This window comes from Populus alba, chromosome 14 (assembly GCF_005239225.2).
Source record: "Populus alba chromosome 14, ASM523922v2, whole genome shotgun sequence".
Lineage (NCBI taxonomy): Eukaryota > Viridiplantae > Streptophyta > Magnoliopsida > Malpighiales > Salicaceae > Populus > Populus alba.
Genome location: NC_133297.1, coordinates 16,719,022 through 16,731,743, shown reverse-complemented (window position 1 = coordinate 16,731,743; position 12,722 = coordinate 16,719,022). Strand labels below are relative to the sequence as shown.

The window sequence follows — 12,722 nt, the reverse complement described above, 5'->3', positions numbered from 1 at the left end:
CCTAAACAATTTGATAATGTTAACTGAACCTCATATAAAGATTATTTTACTCCCCAAGTTCCACTTATTGGTTGCTAATTTAAAGACAAAAACATTTTTGTATTGTAAAAATTCAGGATGCAATGAATCTTGTTTTATATTAAGGTTATGTTTGTTTCTTGAAAAGTGGTTTTCGGGAAACCACTTTTTAAACTTTCATTTGTTTGTTTGCCATTAAAAAAGTTGGTCAACGGAAAACACTTTTCAGTCAAAGGAAAATTTGGCTAGGTTTCCAGGAAATTGTATTCCTGTAAAATTTAGGTAGAAAACACTTTTCAGAAATTGTAAAAAATTTAGAAATGTTATATTATTTGCTGATTATATCAAATTTAGTCCTCAAACTTTTGATTGCTATATATATTGTTTTGAATATTTATTTTTCAATTTCATCTCTTAAAATTTAATTTTTATATTAATTTTGGTTCTCATTTTTATAATTGTTATTAGCTTTTCCCTTCTCATTTTTTTATTAAAATTTTTTATTTATCAAATTTGGTTCTCATTATTTTAATTGTTACTTATTTTATTTGAAATAATTTATGAAATGTTAATTATTATTATTTTAATTTCTTCATTTTTTATTTTTTTTATTTTTTAAATTTGATATCTATTATTTTGATTATTATTTATTTTATTTGAGATAATTTATGAAATTATATTTTTTTTTTCAATTTCATTCTTATTCAACTTTTTAATTTATAAGATTTGTACCTCATTATTTTAATAAATTTGAGAAAAATAAAACATTAATAAGTTATTTTTCAGCTCATTTTATATGATTTAACCAAACACTAGAAAGTGTTTTTTTAATTTATTTTTCATTACACTACTAAATATTAAAAAATAATTCACTTTTAAAAAAAAACTATTTTCCTGTAAACGAACGGGCCTAAACATTCATTCCTTTTAGTGTTTTTTTAATTTAATAAAACATAAATTTTATTAAAAAAATGGAAAGTAAATTTTAAATTTAGTTGCTTTTAGATTATTGTTCTTGTGATAGTCAAGTAAAAAAAATGAGGAAAATGTTAGATTAATCCCCTGGTTATTTATCATTTCATGATTGAGTACCCCGACACACAATTGCATCCTTATATTAAAATGTTTTCAAAGCTCTTTATATTTTTATTTTACCCAAGTTTTGGTCTAAAATATCAAAATTTTAGGGATTCAATTGATAAAACAAGTGTTTTTTTAGAGATTATATATAGTTAGGAGACTTTATATAGTAAGATATATAAATATGGAGTTCTTATTTTATATTTTGTATTGTAATGTAAAAAAAATTAAAAATATTTTTTATATGAAAATATATTGAAATAAATTTTTTATATTAATATATTAAAAAATAAAAATATTAATTTAATATTTTTTTTTTACTTTTAAAATATACTGTACGTAGATGAAAACAAAATATAACTAAAAAAGGACCACGTACAAAACGAAAAGAAAAAAGAAAAAGAAAGAATTTTTCCCAAAATTCGAACAGGGACACAAGCCAGAGAAAAAAGGGAGAGAGGTGAAAATTCCAATCACGATTTGGTCCTCTTTCTATACCACCATCTCCCATCTTCCTTCCGTCCTTCCCATTTCTCTCTCCCGTCCTCATTTATTTCACATTTTAGATTTTATTTATACAAAGTAATTGACCAGTTACCGTTTCTCTCCACCTCCGTGCCTACATGATTTTCCTTGTCATTTAGCCGCTCTCCGTCTCCCCTCCGTCGGCTCTCTCTCAGATCTATAGAAAAAAAAAATCAAAATCTCCGCAGATCCACCAGCACGAAAAAAACTAATCCAAATTAATGGATGATTTACCAGGTCTGTTAGCTCGCGACTTCGGGTACAAACCCCAAGGCAGACCGGCACCCATGGCTCCACCTCGGAACACAAACAGTGATAATACCAATTTTAACCTTGGATCCGGTGGCTCCGTTCACATCCGATCCTCCTCCAACAAATCCGCTCCTATTTTCGACGATCACGTCGGCACCGAAAGTCTCTTGTTCAACAACACCTTCGGTGGTCCGCTGAAGTATTCAGAATCACGTGGCGTAGCTTCCACTACTACATCATCATTTGATTATGATTCCATTTTCAAGGATCAGAATTCCAAATCGGCGTCGCTGCCGGTTTTTGATAAGCCTGTTTATGATGATGATATTTTTGATGGATTGCCTGGGTTGAAGAATTTGTCTACTGACGATGGTTCTGCATCGGCTCCCAAGTTTGATAATGTGTTTGCTTCCGTCAGTTCACCACCGAAGCAGCATAGAAGGCCGCCTGCAAGAGAGAGCTCGCCGTTTGATGATCTGTTGGAGAACTTAGGCAAAAAGGAGACGGAATCGAAGACAGAAAGTCGTAAAGTGGAAAAGGATTCTACGGCTTTTGATGATTTACTTCCTGGTTTTGGTGGCAGTAGCTCCACTAGTGTTAACCGGTACTGATTTTATTATTACTGTTGTTGTCGCTGCGGTTTCTGTATTTTGACAAGAGTGATTGCTAAATTAGCTTATATTATGTAGATTGGCATTGCTGTTTGAATTTGCATAGTAATTGGGTGACAAAGAACTGTGGTTTTGCATTTCTTGAGTTGGATGATTTAACAATACTGTTGGGATTTCGATGTGATGTTATGCCATGCCTTGATGCATTTTACAATCATGATGTGGCAGGGATGCTTCAAGACACTCAAGAATTTTAAATGAAACTGTGTGTGGACTATATCAAGTTTTTCGTTTAGCAATTACATAAAGAATTGGTTCAAATTTTTATCTGGCATGGTTGTCTTAGAAATAAGTAGTATTCGACTTTCATTCTATGCTTGTAAGGTTGAGCTGATTTTGGAGAAGTTATTATAATGTGCTAATGTTCTAAGAAGCTGAGTTGCCAACCGAAGTAATTGCAGTCTCATTCCTTTTTATATGCTTGCATTCACCACGTTTCATTGTGGAAGCAAAATATTGGCTCAAATCACCTTCAAAGCTATGGGAATTTGGTGGAAAAGCATTTTGGTTGGGACAAAGGGAAAAAAACAAGAAGAAAAATTGAGAATTGGCTAGTTTTACATTAGCATCCATTAGCATTTCATTATACTATAACTAGTTGTAGAGTGAATATGTGATGGCATAACTAATACATGATGCATTTGCCAGTATGTTGAGTTTGGAGGCAAAATTAGGTTTTGGGGATTGTTTCATTCCTCCCCCTTTACCATCTTGGTAGTAACCGAATACAAAGGCATGCTGTGGTACTGGGCTCAAATTATCTTTTCACTTGCACTGTGGCTGGAAGTATCACTAGTGCTTGTTGTTTTAATTCTAATAGATAACCCCACCCCCCCTGCCTATGATATGGAACCATGAAATGTTGCATTCTGGTTATAAGTTCTTCTTTTAGGAGGTTTTTGTAAGCAGGCTTGCCATCCATTTATGTTCAGTGATTTAAACGAGTCAGATTACTTGTATGCAAATAAACAAGATATTGGTTAGATGTCTGTATTATGTTTCCAAACATGCCCTGTTTTTTGGAGAGTAATCATGTTTGCAAAATGAAAAGAAACAATGTGTTTTTTATGCAGCATTAGACCCCGTGTCTTCACTTTTGTTTCATCCTACTGTTGTCATCATTCCTTTTCCTTTTGTTTCTGAACCTATGGAGTCAAGCCATAGCTTAGACCACTTCAGGGAAAAGAACTACTGATGTTGGTTGTGAATCATGTTTAGTTAGAAAAAATTTATCCATATTTTATGTTCGATTAATTTGAGACATCTGTTTCTGTTTATTTGTTTGTGTTATAAATATTAGTTTATTAATATTTTAGCACCATACTATTTTTTCACAGGTCAACTTCCGAGTCTGGTCAGTTCCAAAAGCCATCTTCAAATTCAGCCAGGCCAGTTCCTGGTGTGATGGAAGATCCCTTTGTAGTCCTACAGTCAACCTCAACCCCTCCAACTTCATCATCGGGGCTGTTCACAGACCCATTGGAAGAAATTAGTAAAATCAGTAACACTGGAAACACTAAGATTGATAGTTCATCTGTAAATATGGCAGTATTTGATGACCTGGATCACCTTGATGATCTTGGGAAATCTGTGCCTCCTGAGATCAACAAGGGAGCGGAGAATAGGAGCCCTTTAAGAACAAGATCAAGCTCAGGTGCTGCATATTCCTCTGTGAGTAAAGAATCAGTTAACAAATATCCCTTGGAGAATGTTGTGGGCCACTCGCAGAAGAAGACACCAGATGATTATCAGGAATCTCATGAAGCCATATTTGATATGCCTGCTGCTTCAACAGATTTTCATAGATCTTTTGGTCAAAATGTCTCTCCTCCTTCATATGTGGATATCAATGTTAATGAGATAGATTCCTCTCCCAGATCTGAAGAGGTCTCTGAATCATCTGATGATGTTTGGCTTACTGTGTCTGAAATCCCTCTTTTTACTCAACCCACAAGTGCACCACCGCCTTCAAGACCCCCACCTCCGAGACCACCACGAATATCAAAGCCAGAGTTTGGCTCTTTTTCTTCCACAAACTCTAGAAAGAAGTTCAATGAGTATCCTTCTTTCCAAAATTCCACTTCATACTCTCAAAATACTAGACCAGACCATGCTTCAAGGAATTCAGTGACTTCTCAAATTGATGAACTTGAGGATTTTGTAACGGTAAGGACTCAAAATAATGTTAATGAATTTGCAGACGTTCTACCTGGTGATGATGCAGATAAAACTTCCTCTTCTGCTGCTTCTGCTGCTATGAAGGAGGCTGTGGATAAAGCAGAGGCTAAATTCCGCCAAATGAGGGAGAGGGAATATCTAAAGGCTGCTAGAAACAAAGAAGCTGGTCAGCTGGATAAAGATATGCAAGATGCTCAGCAGAGAGAATTAAAGGAAAGACATGAGAGATTTGATCGTGAGAGACAACAGAGGGAAAAGGAGGACGAAGAGAGAGAGAAGAGAAGATTTGAGAAAGAGAGGGAGAGGGCTCGTGAAATTGAGAGGGAAAGGGAGGAAAAAGAAAGAGAGCAAAGGAGGCTTGAAAGAGAGAGGGAGCGAGCAAGGGAGATTGAGAGAGAAAGGGAAAAGGGCAGACAAGCAGTGGAAAGGGCTACTAGAGAGGCACGTGAAAGAGCAGCTACTGAAGCTCGCCTGAAAGCTGAAAGGTCTGCTGTGGAAAAAGTATCTGCTGGGGCTCGAGAAAGAGCTGAAAGGTCTGCTGTGGAAAAAGTATCTGCTGGGGCTCGAGAAAGAGCAGAAAGGGCTGCTGTGCAGAGAGCACATGCCGAAGCACGTGAAAGGGCAGCAGCAGAGGCAAAAGAAAGGGCAGAAAAGGCTGCTGCAGAAGCCCGGGAAAGGGCAAATGCTGAAGTTAGGGAGAGGGAAGCCCGGGAAAGAGCTGCTGTTGCAAGGGCTGAAGCTGATGCTCGACTTAGAGCAGAACGAGCTGCTGTAGAAAGAGCCGCTGCAGAGGCTCGAGAGAGGGCCGCCGCCACCGCCAGGGCAAATCAACAAAAGAGTGAAAATGATCTTGAATCATTCTTCAGTACTCGAGCAACCAGTGCACAAAGACCTAGCGCAAACACTTCGGTTAGGACCAAAAGCTTTCATTCATTCACTGACTTCTTGTGGTATCAGTGGGTTAATTTTCTGAACCTATATTACAGGATCCTTTCTCTGACAGCCAGAACAAGGGAGGGCCTGAACCAGTTAGAAGGACATCTGTTGGGGCTACATCTAGCGTGAGAAAAACACCTTCAACAACAAATGTTGTTGATGATTTAACTTCGATTTTTGGAGGTAGTTATGCTGCCCATGAGAATGTTTATTCATGATACCATGATTCTCTTTAGTTGTGAATTGGCTGAACTACTTCTGCTTTGTAAAGGAGGTACTGGATCAACTGGAGAGTTTCAAGACGTTGAAGGGGAAACTGAAGAAAGGCGAAGAGCCCGATTGGAACGCCACCAGAGGACTCAGGAGCGGGCTGTATGTTTTGCATGACATGATTTTATTGACAGTTTTGAGAGTTACATCAGATACTTGTTTATTACTGCACATTAGTTCCACAGATTTTAATCATTGAGCCTATATGTTCAGGCAAAAGCACTGGCCGAGAAGAATCAACGTGACCTTCAAGCTCAGAGAGATCAAGCAGAGAGACATGTGAGTGGCTCAGCCTTCAGTAATCCTTTTTTAGCATTGTCTCTATTCCTATTGTCTTAAATATTTGCTGAAAACTGGGGATGGGGGAGCCAGGGTGGCGGGGGTTGGATTTGGAGTTTAATGACTTCTCCTTCTAGAGTCAATACTGTTTTTGCTCATGCTATATGCAGCAGCATGAAGGCTTTTATTTGGCCTGAGTGTGATTTTCATAGACAGAACCATGTCAAACTTTGGTCATGTTTTGGTTTAACTACTATGGGCTGGCTGTAAGTAGGCTCTAACTATCTATAAGTTATCTTTTGAAAGCAAAATTACAACAAAAGTCAGTCATGATATATCCAAAATGGCTAGTGGCTAGTAGCTAGTAGCTAAACATTTGTTGAATGTACATTGACCCATATAATTGAGTCAAAAGAGGGTAGTTGTTATAGTGAACTACTTAAGATTGTGATTATGCTGGACTTGAGTGTTGTATGGAGGCTCAGGCCTTGGACAACATTGGTAGCGAGAAGTGATTATGAGAATGATGTTTTACTCCCAACTATAGTCCATTGATGGTTCTCAAATCCGGAAGTGAACCAAGCTGAATCCAGTTCCACTGTATCAGTTGGTTCTTCATTTATGTCAATGGTAAATACAAGTTTCAGCCCACCAAACAAATTTATCTGTCTTATTGGAATTTGATTGTAACAGGTTTCATTTCTTAGAGAGTTAACAAACAGTATGTTGTTGATTGAAGCCTAGCTTCCTTTTTTCTTCCATTCCTTCCAGTATTCAAGAGTGTGAAAAATGTTTCAAGTTGCATCTTGTTGTTCTTTTCTCATGGCTTTTTATTTTTCCCAATTGTTAGATGTCTAATACTGTTTTACATTGATTTCAGAGGTTTGCTGAAACATTGGATGTTGAGATCAAGCGTTGGGCTGCAGGAAAAGAGGGGAATCTCCGTGCTCTGCTATCAACACTACAATATGTGCGTTTTTTTTTTTATTTGGATCCTATATGATCACATCCAGCATAATACTTATGTGGAGAATAATTTATGGATTACCTTTACTAAGTGGGTTTTTCCATATGCTTTATTGATATCTTTTATCCTCAAAAAATAAAGCATACCTTTTATCTCGATCATCAATATTAAACAGATTTTTTTTTTTTCTTTGGCTACTGCGATTTATGCATAATAGTATAATTCAACATCTAGCTGTCCATTGTCTTTTTTCCTTAGAACTGATTTGAACCTGTAGGCTCTTGAAGTAATAAATAATAGTCCTTGTGGATTTGTCATCTGTGGAGCACCTCATTTCTGGTGACTTTGCCAGTGTTTCCTAAAACTATTTTCCATCTTATTGAAACTGAAACCTTGAAAGAGCTTATGAACACGAAATCTTCTCATCTAAAGAACTTGAGCACGAGGATACCTTTTTCTTTGCTTCCTTTCCTTTCCTTTATCTGTCAATTAAGATGACAGATCCGGCTGCTCCCCTAGTTCACTTCAATCTTTACGCGTTACACATGCTACTTTCAGGTGCTGAGTTTTATCCTAGATGCACCTGTGGTTTTAACTAGCTCTGAAGAGACTACTCCCTGCAGTTTTGTTAAAACAATGACTTTATAGGTTTGTCAAAATAAGAAAACTGATTTGTATATGCTGTTTCTTTTTTGTTAATTTGTGAATTAAAAAAAAATGAAGAAGAACAAGGTAAAACCATCATGTAGCCTTGAAGATCCTAGGATGAGCTCTTCCATAAAACTTGTTATTAGTTCCGAACATCAGAATCATGTTTAGCTGTGTGTGATCGTCACTTCTATGATCTTTAGCTGTCAGTTAATTATAGCACTTTCTTTATTGTTAGTCATTGTAAAGTTAAATATTGTTTTCATCTCTCTGTTTCTAAAATATTTTGTGCAATGATCAGGTGCTATGGCCTGAATGTGGATGGCAGCCTGTTTCCCTGACCGATTTGATCACTGGCGCTTCAGTTAAAAAAGTTTATAGAAAAGCAACCCTATGCATTCATCCTGATAAAGTGCAACAAAAGGGCGCCAATCTTCAACAAAAATACGTTGCTGAGAAAGTGTTTGACATACTTAAGGTATTTCTTCAATCTCTATGTGGCAAAGGAAAAGCATTGCGAGTCTCTTGTTCTGTGATGTGTGAAAATACTTGTGTATTGCCCCCTCAACCTCATTGCCTTGCTCTCATCATGAGTTTCTTCTGTTAAAATAGGAAGCATGGAACAAGTTCAATTCAGAAGAGCTTTTCTGAAACCCTCTGATTAATATTCAGCTCCGAGTACTCGATCCGGCCACTGCATGGTTCATTGGCAGTGGAAATGCTCAACTCTTATGCAGATGTGTTTTTACTCTTGCATCCGCCACGGTTGTCGATTTGATTGATACTGCAGAACATAAGCTGACAGGAGGGGGGCTTAGGAGGTTTCTTTTTAATGGTTGAGATGCCGGGGGCGCGCAGGCTGCTGTAAATCATGTTCACACAAACACACGGCACCTGAAAGCTGGTATGCTTCTTCATGTAGGGTTGTCGGCATTTGACACGATTGTCAGATTTAGTTGCCAAAGCCTATCTTGCGTGGGATGGAAGTGGTCTTTTTGTGTTGATTCTTTTTCACAATCATATTTTTTTGGTGGGTTACCCGTTTAGTGGGAGAGCGTGATATATTGAGTGATACCATATATGTTAAACGACGCTATATTGGCTTTGTATGATTATTGTTTATCCAATAACTCAGCCCTGCGTTTCACACTTAATGCATTTTTTTCTCTTCTTTTTCTTTTTTCTTGTACTGTAAGATTTAAAACTTCATGGGAGCGAGCATGTGCCGTTATTTCACGCTCTCGGTCATGTCATTGGAGCTGCTTTCAGTAGAGCTTTCCAGGCAACACACAAGCCACAGCTCTGAGAAAGCCAAATGCAATAGCTCCAAAGCAAAACCAACACCGCCATTGTTCCATGATGTTTTGTAAAACAAGGAAACACTTGAACAACACTGCACTGTGTGCATCAGCTAGACATCTTCCTGTGATTATTACAAAAAAAAAAAAAAAAAAAAAAAAACTATATAACCACCTCAAAGGTGCTGCAATCCTGACAAACAATAAACATTGCAGTTAAACCAAATCTAGTTTCAACGCAAAACTTTGGTTTCAATCTACAGCCACGGTCAAGATGTTCCTCGAGGGCTCCTCCCAGTCGGATCTGCAACACGTCCAGATTAATCTGAAATGACGAACCAGAGTCCAGGCATATCAGCAATGGCGTCATAACTTTACCGGTAATATCAGTTGTTTTACTAAGAATCCCCCCAGCTAATATGATGTCAGTTTTCATGGAAATGTGAGGGAAAAGTAAGAAGTCGCAAGTTCCTAAACAAACAAATAATTTAGAGTCCAGGCAGGAAAGAGCTGAGAAATATGGTGGTGATAACACAATCGGTGGCAAAGCCAGGAATTTTTCGCAGGAGATTCAATTAATAACCATCAGTTGTTTGAAAAGTTGCATCTTAAAATACTTAAGAAGTTTTATTTTGTAATATTTTTAGTGAAATCAAGTTAGAAATCATACTATATAACTCGTTACACTCTTAAACAAAATTTACTACCTTTAATATATTTTTTTTCTCTCAATTTAGACAATAATAATTCACTTGGATAGCCTCATCTCAACTACTTGTAAACTATGCAACCTTTGATTAGGTTAATGCATTGTATGTTTGGTTGTGAACCTCCTTTCCCAAAAAGAAAATAAAAGAAACTGCATACCACAGTGTACTAAAAGGAAAGAAATGGGAAGAGTAGGCTTGTCAATGGGATGTTTGAGACACTGAGATGGAAAGAAAAGTTCGTTGAGGCTGGCGTGATACCAAAACCAGTAAAAATAAAATACAAAGAAGAAGTTTGGAGTAGGTAAAATCATCCAACATCAGATGGCTAAAAATTTGGAATTCAATTTTTAACTTCTGCATGAAAGGCAATAAGGGATTTTGTCAAAAATTGGCTCTAGAGAACGCTCAAGTCGTACTTAAAATGAGGTACAATTGCTGTAAACTATATGCCAACTTTTTAAGTGTAATTGCATGGTAATTTATTACATGACACAAAAAAATTTAGTGAAGTTGAGATGGAAAACCTCATTGCCTTTATTGAGTTTAAGTTCACAGAGAGTGCAATATATGCGCTGATGGTTCTCTTGCAACTTTCCTTGCTTACATATGGGACACCAGATCTCCTTGGCCACCTAGCATCAATGTCAGAAAGCTTTATAAACTCCATTTCTTTTAGGCTAGCATGAAAGCAGCAACAAAAGAAGCTTTATTGATCACAACTGCATTTTCTGTTATGCCCAGTGGCACAAGAGAAGAAAAATAATTTCTAGCAAGGATTCCACAATCCTAATCTTAATTTCCAACAAGAATTTATATGAATAACACCAGGAGAAGTCAGAGAGGATAAGAAGAAATACTTCACACACGACGCAGAAAGCCTAGGGCTTCTCAATCTCCACATTCTGTCACACTATCTGTCCTCTGCTTAACCACTATTGCATTTGGCATAAGAACGGAACAGTTCTATCAATCTTTGGGATTTTAATTGGCTCCTTGAATCTCAAGCTCACTAAGTTGACTGAATCAAATAGTCTTGTTTAGTTTCATCGACTTGGTTAACCATTCTAGCAAGTTCTAACAGGTTGTATTTATTTGGTAACGTTTCCAAGGCTGGGATGGGATACACTAGCTGGGATGTGGAAAATAACATCTAGTGGGCTTAAACCACAAGTTTGTTTACACGCACTAATATTTTACCCAAAATTGTGGGCATGAAATGCATCTAAATGGCATTATAATTGACACTAGTAGAAAATCAAACCTACAAATGCTAATGTCAGCTACAAGGATGAGTATTCTGTGCATCTATGTGCATATCAGATATATAACCAAGACTTGATTTAGACAAATATCTGCAAGCTAGATCATACCTTCTTATCACTCAATTGCATGTGCTCATAAACAGCATGTGCCAAGTAATCATCTTCTTTGTCTTCCCAGGTTTCAATATAGTGTTTTGGTTCTGCATGGAGTTGGAGTAAACACTTAAGCTCAAAAAACATGATTCATTTGATTATAACCTCCTTAGCACATAAACAGACATAAAAACATGCGCAAATGCAATACTGAAGGTATGAAAAATTCAGATTGGCAATTAAGTTGACAGTCAAATACACTCCCCGCGTGTTTTCATGCGATGGATTAGAAAAACAAGTTGCAAAACATAAAAATGAAGAAAGTGCTATCACAACTGCAAGCAATTAACTTTGCATTTACATTCAAGTTATATATATGCTGATAACAAAACCTGGGAGTTCATAACATTCACCCACTCCTATATATATAAGCAGGACAAGATTTATTTGTTTTTTTTCCTCTAGAAACTAGTAAATTTTGGTAAGAGAGAAACACACTAACCTTCTCTAGTTGTCTCATCCCTAAGATCTTCATAGAAGATCTTTTGCATTTCTAACAAAATCTCTTCGCACTCGCCTTGATAAGCATCATGAAGACCATCATATTCCCACAACATATCATCATTCGCCTCAAGGGCACGAGTTGGAATTTTCAACTGTTCGTTTAACGACGACGACGAGTTCTTAATTTTTTCCAGTTCATCAGAAACTATGTCCTGGAGAGCATACTTGATGATATCCTAAACTCAAAAACAGTAAACAGGGGATTAAATCAAGAATTTCAAGAGATTAAAAAAAAAGCAACAAAGAAGAAGGGAGTAAGAGAAAGAGAAGATTACCTTATTATCTAAAGATTTAGCAGTGGGTAGCCTCATTTTCCAGAGCAATCGGGTCCTGTCTTCACGCACTCTTTTGTAACAGTTTTCCCTCAGCTGACAAATTCGAAATTTTTTGTTTGTTTATTTAGAAAAGTCCAAAAACTCAAAGCATTCATTCAAGAAAAAGAAAAAAACCAACCTTGTTTTTCCAAGAGGGGTAACCGTTGAAAATTGATTGGGTTTTAAGAGACTGTCGTTTCGATGTTGGGGCTGAATCATTTTCCGTTCTGTCTTCCATTCTTGCTTGCGAGCTTTCTCCGACAAGTTGCTATGAAGCACCACCCCAGAGACAGGAAAGATTGCCCCGGAATCAGGAGAGGAGGGGATGGGTGATGGCGCCTTCTGGTCGGCGGGAGTTGGGTTGGGATGGGCTCGAGCCCATTTATCACTTCGTTTTGTCGGCCCGTAAACATTACAGGTTCTATCTTTTTTGGCCCTCAAATAATTTCTTTTCCTTATTTAACCCATAAGATCATTAGGGAAATCTTATATTATCGAGGGATTAAACCCTATTTACAGGTGTATTCTGAACAAGTAACGTTGTCCTTTTTTATATTAAAAGACAAAAGATTATAATAATAAAAGCAAAAACAAAAAATAGATGACATTTTTAAGATGAATAAAAAAATGCATTTTAATCCTCCTACTTTATAAATG

The 12,722-nt window shown here is 36.8% G+C and overlaps 2 protein-coding genes across 2 annotated transcripts; one reads left to right on the top strand and one right to left on the bottom strand.

The window, feature by feature from the left end:
- Window positions 1-1,490: 1,490 nt before the first annotated feature.
- On the top strand, window positions 1,491-8,978 carry LOC118052761 (auxilin-related protein 2). Its single transcript, XM_035063839.2, has 8 exons — window positions 1,491-2,479; window positions 3,884-5,633; window positions 5,711-5,843; window positions 5,932-6,032; window positions 6,144-6,209; window positions 7,090-7,179; window positions 8,126-8,302; window positions 8,437-8,978. Exons 1-8 carry the CDS (start codon window positions 1,845-1,847, stop codon window positions 8,473-8,475), a joined length of 2,991 nt encoding a protein of 996 aa, XP_034919730.1. The 5' UTR covers window positions 1,491-1,844; the 3' UTR covers window positions 8,476-8,978.
- A 149-nt stretch (window positions 8,979-9,127) lies between these two features.
- LOC118052843 (uncharacterized) lies at window positions 9,128-12,420 on the bottom strand. The gene is made up of 6 exons (XM_035063944.2): window positions 12,205-12,420; window positions 12,027-12,119; window positions 11,690-11,927; window positions 11,203-11,294; window positions 10,357-10,464; window positions 9,128-9,447 (listed from the first exon to the last, which is right to left on the bottom strand). Exons 1-6 carry the CDS (start codon window positions 12,301-12,303, stop codon window positions 9,286-9,288), a joined length of 792 nt encoding a protein of 263 aa, XP_034919835.1. The 5' UTR covers window positions 12,304-12,420; the 3' UTR covers window positions 9,128-9,285.
- Window positions 12,421-12,722: the final 302 nt, after the last annotated feature.